At 35.8% G+C, this 20,533-nt stretch overlaps 1 protein-coding gene across 1 annotated transcript in view; it reads left to right on the top strand.

Annotated features, from left to right (window-relative positions):
• The window catches only part of LOC149787827 (cytoskeleton-associated protein 5-like), a 279,152-nt gene that overhangs the window by 242,984 nt on the left and 15,635 nt on the right, over positions 1-20,533 (top strand). Inside the window, exons 43-45 of the mRNA XM_089974049.1 lie at positions 2,099-2,246; positions 3,816-3,979; positions 14,494-14,562. Coding sequence (XP_089830175.1) covers positions 2,099-2,246; positions 3,816-3,979; positions 14,494-14,562 — 381 coding nt within the window. The remainder of the gene's footprint in view (positions 1-2,098; positions 2,247-3,815; positions 3,980-14,493; positions 14,563-20,533) is intronic.

Below are 20,533 nucleotides of genomic sequence, written 5' to 3'. Positions count from 1 at the left end.
GGCATCTGTTGTCATAATACAAACAGGCATTGTTGTTTGCAGGTAAAGAGTATACACAGCAATAAGCATGGTAACATAAAGATTGTCATTTGCACTCATAGTGAATGTATTTTCAAACAATTATTTTTATTTGCAAGATACTGTCAGTTAACCTGAATATAGTATAATCTTGGTTATTTTGCACCTAACACCATGTCATGTGTGTATGGCAGATGCCTTCAAGCAATCAGTTGATATTTCCTTCTCTTGTTTATCATTTTGTTGGATCCACTTTTCAGTTGGATAACATATTCAAACCTTTGAGTACAATCAAACACAAATTATTTCTCTATCTTCATGTCAATGAACAATGTGTCGTGTGTCATCTGACATAAGCGATACATGCTACAGTATGGATGCCTATGCTACTTATATGGAGTTCATGGATATATTCTTCTTTTTTTTTATGGTCATGATGAAGAAAAAAAAGAACAAATTTATTTAGTATCTTAAGTCTTGTAACATATGACCAAGGTGAAAAAAGTTTCACCATTAATTATTTTATCATGTCCCAATATATATGGTAAATATGGCAAACTCTTATCTTCTCTGATTCTCTCTGTACTTCAGTCAATCTGCAGTGAAAGCCCATTATTGACCAACATTCTCCTTAAGCGTACCAAGCTTTGTCTGTCTCACAGTATGATATACTGTGGTTTCCCTGTCTAGTTAGTATTAAAGGTAATGAAAGATCAGACCACACTGCCAAAATAGCCACAACCATCTGACTTTAAAATACTATACACTGTTTTAAAACTGGCATACAAATCCTTATTTAGTAAGTTGCAATGATGCTGTCAGTAACAGGCTCCATGTGGTTAACCTCTTCTTTGGCAGATGGCATCCTCCCACAAAAACATTAATAAGTACAAGGTAATAATTGATGAATTAGTATGGTAATACTTACAGAACCCACCCCTACATAATAAAAGGTGAAGTTCAACCCAAGTGCATTTTCTGCAACAAACCCTTTACCATGAAGCACTTTCTAATAGTTTGTTTTGATCTCCAACCTATATGTGATTGTTATTACAATGTTCACCTGTTTAAATTTCTTGAAGGAAGTTGACATTTACAAATATAGCTTCTATGCAGTCTATTTCCTTTGAGTACTTTTAATCAATATGTGCACTATCAATCACCCAAAATATCTTTTATTATCTAATTATCCCTTATACCTACCATTTACATTACCCATTGATCAGAAACTTTCATGCTCACCATCTCATTACTTTGTCATTGTCATTCAAGCCACATATATCATTTATAATATAACCTTCTTTTTGTGGTGCTATATAGCCTAACAGTGCTGGTGAGCCATAAAATGCTGATCAGTCAACCATCAATCAATCTGCTTGAACAGAAGGTCATATTAATGTCGGGTTTTCACCAAACAACTTCTTATGATATCCAGTTGGTCTTAAATGAAACTGATGCTGATCTAGCATTCTATATGGCTGCCACTGCAGCCATCTTAAAATTCTTGTTATTGCTATTTCTCAATGGAAAGCCATATCAAGAAAATATTATCTGTACCTCTCTCTCCAAATGGATGGCTATATCAGCATGTGCTTTTCACCAATCAACTTCTTATGGTACATAGCTGGTCCTTAATGAAAATGGTGCCATTTATCCATCCAATGTCTACCATGCCAACTGTCTTTAAAAAAGATTGTCTCTACTCTCCCTGAATGGATGATCATTATGACACGGGATTTTCACCAAAAGACATATAATGATGTCCACTTTGTCCTGAATGAAAATAGTGCTAAGCAGCTGACTTGCAGTATTTGTACCACAGCAACTAATTTGAAAATCTTGCTATTGCTGAAGAATATCATAGATGGTTCCAACACTCAGCAGTTAAAATGGAAGAAATGGTCTTATCTTCAATTCCTGGAAATTATTTTTGCTCTTAGTGGACTTGTGGTATCATAAAGAATGCCCGGGTATGTTTTATAATTTAACTTGACTTTATGCAGTTAGAAGTTGTAGAAGAAAAGCTATCAAGGAAAATATTTCTGTTAGTAGATAATATCCTGTGATTTTCAATTGACAGGGTCTAAATGATCTGTATGATTTCAAAAAGAAGTACCCAGATGCAGATATTGAACCTTTCCTAAAGAAGTCCTCCCAGTTTTTCCAGAACTACATTGAAAGAGGTCTGAGTAACATTGAAAAAGAGAGAGAAGGCCAGAAATGCAAAGGTGAGTACATTTTTTGCAAAAAATGGAATCTAAAAACATCCAACATGCCATTAGTAAGTTCTTGCTTGCCATTAGTAAGTTCTTCAGTTGTATCAAGGGTAAACTGCAAATACATTTTTGGTCTTTTTTCTTTTTGGACAGACCAATAGATTTGGCTCAGATTTTAGCAACAGTTACCAGATTTTCAGCCGTGATAAAAAGATTTCAAGTCAGATTTTGATTCATTTGATCATACTGATTCATTTTAGACTTAACATAAAGAAATGACTTTATTGTTTGTTGGTAAATGTTGTCTTAATATGCCATGATTCCGATGAGTCCTAATATGCAAATCATTTTGATGAGTCCTAATATGCCAATCATTCTGATGAATCCTAATATGCCAGTCGTTCTGACAAGTCCTAATATGCCAATCATTTTCACGAGTCCTAAATTGCCAATCATTTTGATGTGTCCTAATATGCTGATCATTCTGATGAGTCCTAATATGCCAATCATTTTCAAGAGTCCTAATATGCTGATCATTCTGATGAGTCCTAATATGCCAGTCATTTTCATGAGTCCTAATATGCTGATCATTTTGATGAGTCCTAATATGCTGATCATTCTGATGAGTCCTAATATGCCAGTCATTCCAACAAGTCCTAATTTGCAAGTCATTCTGATGAGTCCTAATGTGCAAGTCATTCTGTTGGTTGCTAATATTCTGATTGTGCCAGTAGCTTCTCGTGGGTCGGTGGTTCTTTCCCAGGTTTTCCCGGGTTCTTCCTCCACCATTAATACTGGCCGCCATGTATAGCCAATCGCGTGCTGAAAAATGGCGTTAAACCCAACAACAACAACAACAACAATATTCTGATTGCAATTTAAAGTAAAATGTTTTTCATCTAGTTCCATTGGAGGCCCAGTGACAATATTTATGTTGCAGTTTCATCTAGTTTCACTGAAGCCCTAGTGACAGTGTTTATTTTGTAGGTTCATTTGGGTTCAGTTAGTGTTTCACATGCAGGTTCATTTGGGTCCATTAAAGGCCCAGTGACAATCTTTATCGTGTAGGTACATCTAGTTAGATTGAAGGCACAGTGACATTATTATCATGTAGGTTTGTCTGGTTCCATTAAAGGCCCTCTGACAATGTGAATCTTGTAGGTTCATGTAGTTCCATTGATAGCCCAGTGACCGTGTTTATCTTGTTGGTTCATCTAGTTCCATTGAAGGCAGTGACAATGTTTATCATGTTGGTTGGTCTAGTCCCATTGAAGGCCCAGTGACAATATTTATCATATATGTTTGGCTAGATCCATTGAAGGTCCACTGACAATATTTATCATGTAGGTTTGTCTGGTTCCATTAAAGGCCCTCTGACAATGTGTATCTTGTAGGTTCATGTAGTTCCATTGATAGCCCAGTGACCATGTTTATCTTGTTGGTTCATCTAGTTCCATCTAAGGCAGTGACAACGTTTATCATGTAGGTTTGTCTAGTCCCATTGAAGGCCCAGTGACAATATTTATCATGTAGGTTTGTCTCTTTCCATTAAAGGCCCTCTGACAATTTGAATCTTTTTAGGTTCATCTAGTTCTGTTGATGGTCCTGTGATGATCTCTACAACAACAATGACAACAACAGTAACAAGTAGGCCAACTCCATTAGGAGATGTAAAAGGTGATGCTGACTATTACATGGAAAGGCTCAGAATTCTGAGGGCAAGATGTGGTCTAGATAATTCAGAGGTAATAGTTTTAGGGTTCAGATTTAGTGCTCACATGCTAACAAATGTGAGTTAGTTTTAGAGAATGCAAGTTGATTTCATTCTTTGGATCTGTTACTTTTTCCTGTAATAATTCATTATTTAAATAACATATAGAACATAAATACACTCACAGTAAAACATGAGCATAATTTCAAAATGTAAACTCTAGTTTGTTTTAGCATTAATCTCTTTGCCAAGCGATAAGCTGTTGACCTTGTAGTCATACATATACAATAAAACCTGTTATGAGAGACCGCCCTTCTGCCAACCAAAAGCGGTCTCTCAAGACAGGTGGTCTCTCATAAGAGGTGTGTGAAAATGGACTGGTTTTCAGGGTCAGTAGTTAGCATTGTTGAAAAATAAATAATACCCATACTCACTGTACATGTATCATATCCTTTATTCATAAATCTTGTTAAATATTGCATGCATTCCTCTCAAAATATCTTTATATAATAAAGATATTCATCTATCAAACAACGAGAATAAAATTTATATTTCAACATCACATTAATATTTACAAAAAATGAACAGTTAGATATGATGTATATATCTTATTCTATACACTTATTCACTTGTTTTTTTTTTAAGAAATCTATTATACTTCTTTGTTGACATGTTTTACTCAGCTGTTTGGTCTGAACATGTATCTCAATTATTGCCTTTTCCTGAATCAACTTTCCACTTGCTGGTATGTTTTTACTCCTTGCAACACAAAACCACTCCCATACTTGCTCTTTCAGATCTCCGTAAACTGTCCGTCGTGCCGTGGCATATTTCCTCTGTGCTTGTGCACCTTTCTGCCATTCGTTTCTAATGGACTCCTTGTCTTTGATTACATTTTGAACTTGCGTTTTACCGACGCTTAAGCTGACTGCTATTTTGCGAGCGGTCTCCCCTTTTTCATTTCTTTCAATGACATTAATCCTTTCTTCCAGTATTAAAATTTTTCTCTTTTTCAGCGGAGGTTCTGCCATTGTTATTAGTATTATTAATATTCGACATTATAAAGACTATCAGTTTTGATCAGGTTTTGGGGAAATGTGGAATAAATATATATTATATACCAATGAATGAAACCAAAAGACATAATTAATTCATCAAGAAACTCTGAGACAAAGTTTAAATCAACAGCGTTATAGCTCGACAAACAAAGGTTCGACCATCTGCACCCAGGTAAACAGATGGTGACTTGGTGAGACACTAACAAAAGAAAGAAAAAATAATTTTTAAAAAAATCCAGAAATGATTCTCACTTACTAGTATTAAAGACAATGAGCTCATTCACCCTACAGGCATTATGGATTAAATGGAAAGACAAACGATGTACTCAAACGTACACTGAAGCCCTTTCAAACGATTTCTCACTGGGACATAAGGACTACCAGCGTTTTGTGAGTTTTCATAAAGATAAAGAAAAAATACAAACCTCTAAATTGACTGCATATATCCATCATTACTCCCTTTGATGTTACTCTTACTGGCTATTCACATGACTTCGGCACTACAATGGCAGTTAGTGACATGTACTTTAGTCTGGTTTACTGCAGTTTACAAATGACACCGTATGCTGGAGTTGTAAATTTCACAAAACTGGTACTGTAGCAAGACAAACTCTTTTAAAATACTTTATTAGAGCAATCTTTACTATTTATGCAGTCTTTGTTACAAAGGATTAAATGATGGTTGGAGGTGTTTATCTCCATATATTGTTGTTCAACTATAGTTTTATTTAATGTGCACTTTATTTGCATACTACATTTATCCCGAGCTCTAGTGTTTACAAAGGATTAAGTTAAGGTCAGTGGTGTCAATCTGTTTTTGTCTTTTTGGCGATGTGGTCATTCATAGCAGTGTCAAAATGCATATTTTGCCAAGAAATCGCGGTCGCTGGTCGCGTTCAGCAGGTGGTCGTTCATAACAGAGCTTTTATATAGTAAAATCGATCTGTGCATTACTATTGTGGTCGGAAATGACAGGTGGTCGCTCGTAGCAGAGGTCGCTCATGACAGGTTTTACTGTACCTACTGATACAACAGCAGACTGAGGTACAACTATTCAATTTTCAGGGTAAAGCAGAATATGCCTTTCACACCCAGCCATTTTATTAACAAATAACAATTACAACTTTTTAGTCTTAAACTAAGTAACAGCTTCTGCTCAAAATGTCATTATTCTGGTCTGTGAATAATATCTTATATCTTCAAGATTTTGGATGATTTTTATGATGAGCAAGGTCCAGGAGTATTAATGAGGTGATATTGCAGATTTTGGCAGAGCTTGTTACCACTCTTGAAGTCATATTGTTAATCTTATTTCTTAATAAACTTCAAATGTGACCTTATATGATCAAGATTTTACAAGAGTTCAATAATTCACAGGATCAACAGCTATGAAAGAAGTGATCTTGCATCAATAAAGACAACTTTTGATCCAGACTTGATAAATAGGTTGAAATAATTAAAGATCTTTTATTAGTACGATTATGAGCAAGACTTGTGCATAATAATGAAGTTATTTTGCATCTGAATGGCAGAGCTTGTCAGCATTTGAGTAGCTAAGTTTCTGAATATTTTGATCAAAGCTAGTAAATAGACAGATATCATCAAGATATATAATGTATTTTATTATGAAATTGAAACTGAATTAAGAGTAATTTCTTTTTATTCCAGATTCATTAATTACAGTATAGTGAATAGCAGTAATTAGCATTAAAAATATTGCAAGTAATAGGATTTTTTTAAATTTGTGACTCCAGTGTTATCGTAATGTGACTACAGTATTATATGTTGGTTAATCTACCCACAGAAAATGCTTGTTCCCCACTATTTCAAACAGAGAGAGGAACATTGTATTTATATTTGTATTTCCACCCATTACACATGTTTTCCTCTACAATTTTGAAGCCATTTGTGATAGGAAAGGAAATTTGGCATACGTATCCCTCATCATTAGAAGGCATATCATATACCACATTTGGGGTCCTATCTTCAGGGTCAGGCATATCGTATACCACATTTGGGGTCCTATCTTCAGGGTCAGGCATATCATATACCACATTTGGGGTCCTATCTTCAGGGTCAAGGTGATGGCTCAATAGTTTACCTTCTGCTCAGTAACTTTAAACCTACATAATATAATAGGATGAAACTGTGTGTACTTAAACAAATCAGGCAGTGGAGATTGTGCAAAAGCCACAATCCCTGGGGTTTTATTCATGGCTGTTTCTAATTCGGAAAGCAAAATGCAAGCTGAGGCATATCATCAATATTTGAGTTGCCTCAATTGATTCATTGCACCTCCAAAGTTAATGATGGTGACAGCGAGGTCAGTCTGCCTCTCTGTCAGGAAGGGCAAGTATTCCGTCAGTCTTGACCTGACCGATGCATACTTTCACATCCCTGTCCACCTCATATCCCACAAGTGTCTCTTACCATGTCACCTTTTATCAATTCACCTTTCTTCCCTTTGGCCTCAACATCAGCCCTGGGCTTTTACCCCAAATATGGATTGTGTCGTCTCCCTGTTCCAGATAACGATGGCAGCATACCTGGATGACATCCTCCAGAAGCATGCTATGTTCTATCCTACTCCAGGGCAGGAATGATCTCCTTCCTTTTTTAGATTATCTAGGCTCTTCAGTGAACTGGGAAAAGTCAGAACTTTTTCCATCTGATTATAGAGTTCATTATCAACCAGAATCTGGTTTGTTGAACTCATCTAGTCCATTTCCAATATTACTTGGATTTCAGCAATAGAGTTCTTGAAGCTCCTCAGTTTATTTGATGCAGCACTGTACCTGATCCAGCTCGGCTGTCTTTTTATGCACCCATCTTGAAAAATGGCAAGATGGCTGGGAGAAGATGCCCACCAGACCCAACTAAGTCAGTCAACACAGCCTGTTAACTTCGCTGGATTCACCAGTCAAATTTTGTAGGGAAGAAGATTTCGACATTATCTTAACATAGATGAGAGTCACAGGTCAAGGGACCTCAGGCTGTGTTGCTTATTTAATGAGGAGAACGGGTTATTGTTCACATGGGGATTCCAGCTATTCTTCCCCAGAATTATACCCAAGGTAAAGGTCGAATACTCATCATCCCCTCCTCCTATTACTTGTTCTCCTGATGTAATGTGATTGTATTCGAAGGAGAAACCTAATGTGTCAGTAAATTATGTTTTCTCAAGAATACTTACCCAATCAGATTATTTAAAACCCTCCCAGCCATCTTGGCATTTTTCATTAGCATCTCGCTCGGCTAAAAACTAGCAACACCTGACAGTGCCAGGGGAAGATAATGGGCAAGAGTTACTGCCTCTATCTATTTGAGATAGACAGGATAAGATGATTTTCATTTTTTAATAGGACTGGATTCGTGATAGTGTAAGTATTCTTGAAGAAAGAGAATTTACTTAAAAATTTGCTTTCTTAGCTTGCCCACTTTCATCTGCATGTGACCTGCTCCAAATGTACAAATGTTGGCTTAATGTCCATAGAAGTCTTTTTGCATAGTGCCCCATGTGACTGAGTGGTCTAAGGCACTCACCTATACAGATCACTGACATCTCACTTCTGTAAGCATGGATTCCACTTGCAGCCAGCTTTTTATGTGAGAAGAATCTTTCCGTGGGTTGGTAGTTCTTCCCACCACCAGACATAATGGCCACCATTTGTGCTGAAAAATGGCAAACAAACCTTCTTTGCTGGTACCCACCAACCTGACTTCATGTCAAAGTACATAATCAATTTGCTAAGATTTCTAAACTTTACTGCAGATTTTTGTAACTTTTAGGACTGAAGGAATAAAATTGGTAAAATTCTTTTGACAGACTGTTCAAACTGCTTCGTGTAAGGGAATTTCTTGGCTGTAGCCAAAGCAGCAAGCTCAAACCAATGTGCAACACAGTGTGTTATGATGACAGGCCTAGTAACAGTCTCAAAACATCTTAGCAATGCAGTTTTTTGCTCCTTTGTTTACATTAGTGCCATCCATGTTGATATTAGAACCATCGAATGTATTTACACAGTCCCTGCTTAATTCCAATAAAAAGTCCATCAGAATCTGAGCTTTCAAGATGTTCAACACTAGCAAGAACTAACTGGACTTCTATGGTCAGGGTCTACAAATCTGACAATGTATTCTTGATCTATAGCTGTTTGATGATTACTAACATCAGAAAAGATGGACCTGAATTTAGCTCTTGTTATTTATCCTTCACATTTTTCAGTAATATTGTTGATGAAATCTGTACAAGCAGTTCTTTTGATTGATTGGTTTCAATTTCTGATTTGCCTTTCACAATGAAATTCATAGTCTAAAAGTGATGTTGTTTCACTTTGGGATATGCTATGTTAAACAGCTTCTTGTAATGCTCAGTTTGGCTCACATTGTATTCACTGATCACAGATGCCAAGCATATAGAAGCCCTGGTTGTGAATAAACACGACTGGCAGGAAGCAGTTAACTCCATCTTTGAACCTACTGACAGGACATCAAAGACAAAAGGTTATTTTTATTACAAAGCAAGCCGATCTCAGAAGCCAACTTTGGTTACTTTTTTTGTTAAGGATATCAATACAAAGGTTATTTTATTGCAAAGCAAGCTGACATCGAATGCTGACTATGAATTCTGTGAAGTGAGCCGATTTTTTTTGTGGAATATACAAAGACGGCTGAGATACGGAAACAAACTTGGGTTCCTTTTCAACTGTATTCACAGGAATTTTGAAAATAAATTGAAACAATTCAACAAATTTTAAAGTGACACAATATAGTGCTTTGTGCACAAATGTCAATGACACAGTGTCACCCAGAACATTTGTAGAAAATGAAATCATGTGATGAATTCATGAAGGCCAGAAGAGAAGCAAACGATTTTGCAAACAAGAGGGAAATAATCAACCAATATATTGAAGACAGCTGCCATTCACGCATGACACGGTGTTAGGTGCAAATTAGCCAAGATTTATTTATATCCAGGTCTACTGTATGAGAGTATCTCGCAAATAAAAATCATTATTTGAAAACACATTCACTTGAGTGCAAGTGACAATCTTTTTGCCAGTGCGGGTTACAAAAGTATCCTTACTGTTTACCCACAGACATCAGTGCACCTTTGTATTAATTATTACTACAGATGCCAGGCACATAGAAGCCCAGGTGGTAAATAAACACAACTGGCAGCCAGCAGTAAACTTCTTCTTTGAACTTACAGACAGGACATCAAAGATAAAGGTATTTCTATTACAATGCAAGCCGACTTTTGACTTGGAAGCTGAATTTTTTTAAAAGATATCAATACAAAGTTATTTTATTGCAAAGCAAGCTGACCTCGGAAGCTGCCCATGGATTCTTTTAAGTGTGCCGAATTTTTATTTTTTAGCTTTGAATATACAAAGACAGCCGAGATATGGAAGCTAACTTTGGTTCCTTTTCACCAGTATTCACGAAAATTTTGAAAATAAAGTGAAACAATGGAACAGTTTTTAACGTTACATAATATAGTGCTTTGTGCGTGAACATCGATGACCCAGCATCACCCAGAAGATTTGGAGAAAATAAAATCACGTGATGAATTTGTAAAGACCAGAAGAGAAACGGATCATTTCGCTGACAATATGATCATTAACATGGATGAAACTCTAGTGTACTTTGATCGCATTCCTGGATGGACTGATGATAAGATGGGCGTCAAAAGTGTGAGAATTAGCAAGACTAGTGCAGATTTGAAAAAATCTGACTTTTATCCTTGCAGTTTCTGCTTCAGGTGGTGTGTTGCCTCTTACAATTTTTCACAGTATGAGAAAGCTAAAAAAATATTCATGTACCGAAAGAATAGATCGTACATGTGCAGGAGAAGGGTTGTGTTGATGAGATGCTGCTGCAGTGGATTAAAGAGTTTTATCTCAAGTACACAGTTTTATATTTTTTTAAATAAAATTTCGGTTGGAGTGCATTTTCCGACATGTAAATTTCGAATGATTTAAAAGGTGTCCCACAACTTATGACTCGAAAGAAACGATGTGTCCCAGAACATACAGTGCACAAAAAAATTACTTTTAAAATTAATTTATGGTGTCCCAACATATACGGTAATAGAAACTGTTTAAGGTACAGTGATGAAATATGGTACACTTTTGAGGTTCCATCTTAAAGTCAGAAAAAATTTCAGACAAATTCACTGATCTTCAGAATGTAGGGTAGAAAGCCCAGCTGATGCAAACATCAAATTATACTAAGAACATGACATTCAGCTAGAAAATTAATACATAAGCAACAAACATAATTTGAATTTGTACCAAAAGCATCTATCTGTAGATTGCAGAGTGATTTTCTTATCTTGCAGTTAGGGAAAATAACAAGGTTTTTTATAATATTACTTGAATATTTACAGGCTTAGAAGTTCCCTTGGTTAAGTAAGGAAACAAATTGTTCATGCTGATAATCCTATTCAAATAATTATAGGTCACTATGACAAGGATTTCATATTCCGAGACACATTTCTAGTTACTTAAGCCCTCACATAATCTGAGTTTGATTTAGGTTGCAACATTTGGTTAGTTATGTGACTAGCAATGCAGATGGTGAGTTCCAGGTAAAATTTCATCAGTGCTGTAGTTTCATCTCATCTGTCAGCAGATTAAAGACATAACAAATGTTATACTTGAAATTTCTGAGAAAATAAATAATCTTCCTATTGATATCATGCAGGTATGGCTTGATGTAAGGTCATTCAAGTTTGCAAGATCAGCTAGTAAGTGGCTTTGTGAACACCACAGTGTTGGCAAATTCCAACTTTTCCCTAAGCAATCGACCATAACATAAATATCCAGATATCAAAAATGGGGTGGGAAGGGTCTGAGAAAACTGAGATTACCTATCTCACAGCTGTCTTCTCCCACCACATCACCCACTATTGTTCCTTCAAAGATCAACCTGTCTTCTTGTTTCTTTCCCCTCCTCATCATTTTCTTAACAATACATAAAATAGTCCTCTAGCTAAGCAAATTTTAAAAACTATAGTCCAGTTTCATATTATATATACAATTTCAGTGATAGTAAAAATAGTCTAGATAATATTAAAAAAGAGGCACATCATGGTTTCTTTGATTGCTTTGTAATAGGGGATATAACTTATGGTTGGCAAACATAGGATTTCTTTCTTAAAACCACTTGACAGTGCATTTTATGGAAATAAACAACAATTACCTAACTAGGTCCTTTTAAATATGTTTATTTAAAAATAAAAGTGTTTAATGTTCAATTGATGATATGCAAATAGACCTTAGTAATTTTCATCCATCAGTCCCTCTGTCTAGCAGAAAATCTTGTTCTGCAGTTTTTGAGGGATTATCCTGAAACTTGGTAACTATAATGGCCACGTCGTGAAGATATGGATAGTGAAATAGGTAATCTTAGATTCCTGGAATTCTTTTCAGCTGGTAGAACTTCAGTCCAAGTGAAGGGCTACTGTTTAAATATGCCATATATATGCCAAGTGTGATAGTAATACAATGCCTTATTTATTATGAATGATGAAACAGAGGGAGTTGACCCATGTGACATGCTTACACAAGCCAAAGAGAGAAAAAAAATCAAATTTGTTGGCTACAACACCTATCCTAGATCTGCCTGGAGACAACTTGGAAATGTAGGATCGTCAAAAGGTTGCAAATATATTTAATTGATTGGTAAATTGACAGGCAGTAGGCAAACTTGACTGATAAGCAGGGTTCAATCTTGGCTGCATTTTTATGCCAATGGCCCCACTGAGATATGAAAGACACATCCACATGGCACAGCATCAAAATAATTTATGCAAATTTAGCATGACTCCACACCTGTCATGTTTCTGGTTGTGAATTTACCCTTTAATGGTCATCACATAATATGCCTGCCAGTCTGGGTCTATGCAGTTTGTTAGAACTTAGTAGCAGAACAAAGAACATACATCCTGATCTGGCACATTATGCAATGGCAGATCAGGGACTGTGTTGTTTGCATTTGGATTTCACTTATAAGTAAATATGTACAGTAATGATGATCTTACACTTTAGCTTGGACTAGAGTTACAGTGTAATTTTCCGAGTGGTCTAAAGCGCTCTTCGTTACGGATCACTGCCATCTCACCTCTGTCTGCAGCGGTTCGAGTCTAAGATTCAGCCAATGTGGGCATGTGAGAAAGCCTGCCAGTAGCTTCTCGTGGGTCGGTGGTTCTTTCCAGGGTTTTCCGGGTTCTTCCTCCACCATTAATACTGGCCGCCATGTATAGCCTATCGTGCTGAAAAATGGCGTTAAACCCCACAACAACAACAACAGTGTAATTTTGGTCCTATAGTATGGAATGATGATCTTACAGTATAGTTTGGTCTTAAGTTTCAGTGTAATTTTGGTCCTATAGTTTGTAATGATGATCTTACACCATAGCTTGGACTAGAGTTACAGTGTAATTTTGGTCCTATAGTATGGAATGATGATCTTACACGATAGCTTGGACTAGAGTTACAATGTAATTTTGGGCGTATAGTATGGAATGATGATCTAACACTATAGCTTGGACTAGAGTTACAGTGTAATTTTGGTCCTATAGTATGGATAGAAGTACGTAAGTGATTATCATTTACATTTCATTTGTTTTGTAAAATGTATTCAGGATGGTATTAAAATCCTTTGTAAGAGAATACATCAGCAGTGAGTAGTGACTTCAGCATACTTGCTGGCACAAAAGTGCAGGACCTTATATATTTAATTCACTTTAAAAATTGGAGAAACTTTTGGACTTTACTATATTAGGCATATGAACATCAGATTTTGCTGTGAATTTCTAGTAAATCATATACCATTCCTTTCATTGAATAGCAGACAATATTATTATATCACAAAGAGTTGAACCAAAGAATGATAGAATGTTTTCAAGTTGATTTTTTTGCATTCATTAATACAAATGCCAAAGTATTAAACTACTAAGGAATGGAAAAGCATATTTTCCATATCAGTACAAATAAAAAATATATATAAAACTTGTCCTTCAGGATGTGACTTGGCTTCTTTAGAAAATAATAACAGGCTAATGGCCCCATATCTTTGTTTCCTAAATTGATATCCTGACAAGGTATGTCAGTTTAAAGCTTAAATTGTCACAGGAAATTTAGGCACAAAGCAAATTACTACATTAGTCGTATCATCATAACATTGTTTGAGGTCTCATGGTCATTATTGCACACTTGTACTTGCTTGACTATTGACATTTGGAATATACTGGTTCATACAACAGTGAGACATGTACAAACATAATAATTACTGATGTTTTGTGATATGAAGGGAAATTCAAAACCCTAGCGTAAACAGCTTTAGTGAGAACCTTGATAAACATTTGTCCCAAACAAAACTGTTAATCCCAATCTTTGCCAATATTTTAACAAATCCTGTTCATGCATTGTAATAACTTGGTACAATAATAAATGTAAATGTCATTTTCATTTCTTCATTTCAGCCACCAGCATCTGAGAATCAATCACAGCCAGTAACAAAATCTGAACTGCTGACATTCCAGAAACCAGAGGTAAAAACAGCTGTTGTATTTTCTTTTCATAGAGCTTGTATGTTCCTTGATAACCTAGAAGATACATGATTTTTGTTTTTAAAATTGGTTTTAAAGTCCTTGAAAATTATTTTTGCTGCCTTTAAAATTATTTTGAATAAATTTTAATATTGTTCTTGGAATATCAGTTTTACAGTTTTTTTTGGCTTGCATTGCTTGTCATTCCATATGATTTTCACTTTTACTGTAGATGGTATCAGAAGATAGGTTCAGTTTTTCATAGAAGAGGTAAGATGCCTAATATGATAACAAAACAACCACCTTGGTGGAATAAAGAATGTGATATAATAAAAAATATAATAAAACCTACTGATTACAACACTTTAGATTCTCAAATACTGAAGCGGACTTTAAGTTATGTAGAGAGTATAAATTAACTTTTAAATAAAAAGTCACACTCAAGAAAAGATACCCTTGAGGATCCCAGAGGAATAAATTAACTCGGGCGAGGAGAAACCCATGACAATTTTGGCATATTTTGAAATGGAAAACATTATTCAACATGAAGTGGAAAGTATCTCCCCCAAAAAACTTGTATGAATATTTTAAATCTTTATTGAAGAAGCATGTGTCCAAGTTAGGTGACTCGGACAATATTGTTAGTGAAGAACTACTGGATGATGACTTAAACACTCTTATTACATAGGATGAAATTATAAGAAATTTACTTAAAATAAGAAACAAAACCGCCTGACCAGGTATGATACCTACTTGTTTTTATCAGTGCACAAATGAAACGATCTTAGCATTCCTTAATACTCTATTGAAAAAAATATTTGAATCCAGCTAATTTCCTAAACAATGTGGGAAGAGTATTATCTGTCCTAAGTGTGGTGACAAGAGCGATCCAGACAATTACAGAGAATATCTTTTATTGATACTTTGTGCATAATTTAATAATCATATATACACATGGGCAGAAGACAGTGGTCTGATGGTGAAAGCACAAGCAGGGTTTTAAAAAAAATACTCCTCAAGTGATAATATCTTTATTATTCAGGCTTTAGGTCAGAAATATATATAGAAAAGAAAAGGTAGATTTTATTTCCTTTCTGTCACTTTTAAAAAGCTTTTGATAAAGTACAGCGTGACAAATTATGGTCAACATTAACATTTTAATAGATATGTACAGAAACCTGAAAAGCTGTGTTCAAACACCTGAAGGTTTAATTACTTATAATGTACATTAGATACAAAACAAAGTTGTGTTTTGAGCCCTATCATGTTTTATCTTTTTATTAATGAGCTGATTATACAACTAAAGCTCGAATGCAACAGAGGTGTATTTATCTCAGAAGATACTGATGATACTTTTGCAATACTTTACAATGATGATGTTGCTAATTGCACTGATGCAGTAAATCTACTTTAGAACCAGATAAATGTCACCAAACATTTCTGTGATAAAACTGGTATGATGGTCAATGTCAGTAAAATAAAAATCATTGTTTTCAGAAATCAGAGATACTCATGCAAAAAGAGGTATGGTTTTTCAAAGAAAGCAGTATTAAGTGTGTGCCTTATTACAAGTACATGGGTCTATTTTTCACATCACTGTTGGTTTGGACCAGAGCTAAGCGGCTCAGGCAAAGAAAGCAGTTTCAGTGATCTTGAATTAACAAAAACGATTTGCCCGTTTTAGTGTAGAAGATGCTTTTAAAAAATTTTATTCTATAATAAAACCAACTGCTTGTGATGGGTCAGCAATTTGGGGATATGAATTCTGTAGAAATATTGAAATTGCAAACAGTATTTAAGTGTTCTTAAAACTACCAATAATGCAACTGTGTTAGTGGATGTGAATAATACCTTCTTTTTAGTTCGTATTATTTATGATGTATAATACTGGTTGAAGTTTTTAAGATTGTCTACACCAGTGTTATTTAATGTTGAAAAGGTTAGTTGAAACTCAGTGTCACCTGGGCTACCAAAGTTAAAGACGTTATATCACTTCGGTTTCATTTTTGTGTAGCTAAATCAAGATGCTGGAGATGAAAAACGATTTGTATCGCTACTTTTGCAAAGAATTAAAAATTTGACTTTCCAAAACTGGCAGAATGATATTAACAACTCACATAAATGTGTATATTGTAGCATGTATAAAACCAAATTAGAACTGGCAAAGTACCTTTCATGTAAATTATCATATTTTCTTAGGAAGTTAGTTGCTAAATTTAGGTACTTGGCACATATGCTGAAAATAGAGACAGGTAAGCAAAGCAGGATTGAGAGAAATCATAAGGATTATGAACACCATATTGAAATTTGTAGACCATGGTGCACTTTATATTTACTTGTATGTTGTAATATTGTCCAGTGGCTTTTAAATACTGAATGAAGTATTATTGTAACACTACACATTTTGGTTTTGGTTTACAGAATTGCAAATGGCTGCCATCATTGTTAGTCAAAGCAGCATTTAGAATGGTACTTTTTTTCACTGATTTTATGGGATGGCTTGGATTATTGTTGTGAATCAGTCAGAGATAAATAAGCCAGAAATTGCATGCTTACAGACAGTTGGACTAGGTATGTTTTAGACAAAGACTGGTTCATTTATGATCTTCAGTTGAAATCTAAGGCATGATGGTGGCTTCATCAAAAATGTTTTTACATCACTAGAAACACTGCTTCGGTGGCCTAGTAGTTAGAGCATCTGCCACGGAAATGGAAGGTCATGGGTTTGAACCCCAGCTGAGTCATACCAGAGACTTACAAATTGGTACTAACAGCTGCCTCGCTTGGCGCTCAGCATTAAGAGGTTAGTGTTAGGACTGGTCTGCCTGCTGTCAGGATAGTGTGACTGGGTGGATCATCATGCTACGTGTCTGTGGCATGATACCCCAGTGCTAGACATCACTGTAAACTGCCACACTGCAGACATCGTAGCAATATGACTGAAATTTTTTTAAAGCTACGTTAAAAATCCTAATCACACACACTCACATCACTAGAATAAGAGGGTCATCAACAAACACCAGTGCATATTCTTTGATCCGGGATATTTGAAGTCAAAACACTGTATAGAGATTATATTTTTCCTGCATGGTACAGTAACTATAAGGACATGTGAAAGTGTGAAAGTTACTCTTTTCAAGTGAATAAATAATTATCTACAATTTATGAACAATTTCAATGACATCAACAATAAAACTGTATTCCAATTTTCAGTTAGACAATATTATTATAGATTACTTTTGTATTCTTGTAGAATTACAAAGCTATAGCATGATGCTGTTAGCTCATTTTCTGGTATTTAGATATATTATAAGTGTATATTAAGTCTGACAAGTATATATTAAATAAATATCACCAAATAAAATACTCCATTTTGAGTTTTGAGAGTTGAGCAAGCTGTTGTACACTGTGCAGAGTACAAGTAATTGATACTGCATTATCCTGACATATTTGATGGTGTTTCATTAACTAATATTTTAATAGCAGTAATACATTAACTGCTACTGTTACATTGCCTGCCTTTACCAGGATGTCAGGGTCCAAAGTCCAAACTAAATATTCCCTCCTCCAGTTGGTAATTTTTGAACCCCAGAATTGATAAGAACATTATCTCACTGACAACATAGGAATAGGATCCCTTCCTAGCTTATGGAAGTCAACTCCCCCGTTTCCCATTTGGCTGAAGCAAGAATGATCTCCATGGTTTGGAAATTACCTGAAGGCCAAGGATCCATGACAATCGGCAATCAGTGCCATTGAAGGATTGATCTTTGACCCCTCTCCAAGGGAGGTAAAGTATGTGGGAGAGAGTTGTGCCTTCCCAACAGTGCTATCTTAAGGTTAGCATAGTGCCCATGACTGATCAAAGCAAGTTGCACCTTCCCAACAAAAGGGAAGAGCACAAAGATTCTGTCCCTTATAGTGGGACTTATGGAAAGATTTCTTTGATAGCTTGCTATTACCGGTTTCTCCAAGGAACTTAGAATGTAGTTGAGGATCTAGTTCCACTTCACTTACACCCTCTCCATTTTCTGCTTCAAACAAGCTGGAAACACACTTGGACCCACTGCTCAGATTCCTCTGGGATCCAGTTTTCATCACCATCTGGATTGGTGGCTAGATCAGGATTGGTTCCTGGCTAGAGTCCTGCTTTCACATCTCTAAACCCACTATTTTCTGTACACAGATGCATCAGATTCATGATGGGGTGCTTACTTGGAGCCAGAGGGGATAATTCTTAAGTTACATTGGTTTTCAGAAGAAGCATCCCTTCATATAAACAGCATTAAATGCAAGCAGTGCTTCAGGTCCTACAGTAGTGTTTCAGTCTCAGAAAGGATCATCATCTTATTCTTGCCTTGGAAAATAAGTCAGTAGTAGTGTACCTCAGGTGTCAGGGAGGTACATGTGCTTCTCTTTCCGTGGAAGTCAGGAACCTCCTCTTGTGGATGTCTCAGAGGAGATCGCTCAGATTTTCTGAATTCCAGGCAAAAGGAATATCCTGGTGAACAGCCAGTCTGTATGGGACATTGCCATCATGTCCTGCTAGAATGGTCTCAATACCAGTTGGTAGCAGAGACAGATTTACAACTGTTGGGGAGACCATTAATGGACTTGTTCACTATAAGACTGAAAACTAAGCTCATTTGTTATGTCTCTTCAATACCAGCTCAGATGGAACCTTTCGCATGTTTTTTTGGGGATGATGTAAACCCCACTATCAACCTTTTAGTGAAGCTTCCTTTGAAAACCTTACCCATAAGACAGTCTTATCTTCTCCTTAACATCAGTGAGGCCTTGTCAGTAGAAATGAGCTGTTTACAGTTCAGTGGTTACAAGGATTGGGTTTAGCCCTTTTAAACCAGCCTGGATATTTGGCAAAGATTCATTTACCTTCAGTAGCTTTGGAGTTTGTGAGACTAGATAGTATGACCACAGGACTGTACTCCTGACACTGCACCAGGGAAAGCTCCTAGAAGTGCTATACTCCACCCACATGCTGGCACCTTAATACAACAAAATTGCCAAGGATTACAGGCAAATATTGATGAAATTAGCCATCTACTTAAACAACTTGATACAATAGCTCTTTGTCTTCAGGAACCTGTATTCAAAGAAAATAATAGTTGATCTTGAAAGCTTCACTATGTACAGCAAGTTTTCAAGAAATATTAATAAGATTGAGGAGTGTCCATCATCATAGAAAATAAAACTCTTTCACATTGTTCATTATATCGCCCTCCAAATACTCTAATCAGGCAATCTGATCTTGATCATCTTATTTGATCAGTTACCAGCACCTCTTATTTTTGCTTGGCAATTTTATGAGCCACCACGTGCGTCAACCATTTAAAGAAATTTAATGAAATGGTCACACTTTACAAGAAATCTAAAATATGTTGACTAAAACATTCTAAATAAAAGTAATGACTTCCTGCAGCCTGGATGAGAAGCAAGAATGATACTAGTACCCAAATCTGAAAAGGACCAAACCAACCCTTCCAGCTAATGACCCACACCATTAATAACCTGTATTTGTAAAAACTTCGAGTGGATGATAAATTAAAGATGACTCGAAGCCAACAAACTATTTTCTGATGTTCAGTGTGGATTATGATGCCAGAGAGGTACATTAGACCATCTTATCAGACTTAAAGCTTTCATAAAGAAAGAATGTACAGTTGATGTCTTTTTTTGACTCGGAGAAAGCTTATGATAGCACATAAAAATACAGCATAATCAACCTGTGTCAAAGGGACTGACTAGCTAACTTTTATCTCCTTTTTTTTTAAAGATAGAAACTTAAGAGTTAAGGTAGGCAGCACCCTGTCTGACAGCTGTCCATAGTGATGGTGTACCTTAGGGCAGCAAAATTGTCAATCACCCCATTCGACATCAGAATTAACAGCATAGTGCAATGCCTTAATCCAGGAACTGACTCCTCATTATATATTGATGAAAGTTTTATAGAATC

This window comes from Sinohyriopsis cumingii, chromosome 11, assembly GCF_028554795.1.
Source record: "Sinohyriopsis cumingii isolate HCF-2022 chromosome 11, ASM2855479v2, whole genome shotgun sequence".
NCBI classification, from domain to species: Eukaryota; Metazoa; Mollusca; class Bivalvia; order Unionida; family Unionidae; genus Sinohyriopsis; species Sinohyriopsis cumingii.
This window is presented reverse-complemented; position numbering and strand designations above follow the sequence as displayed.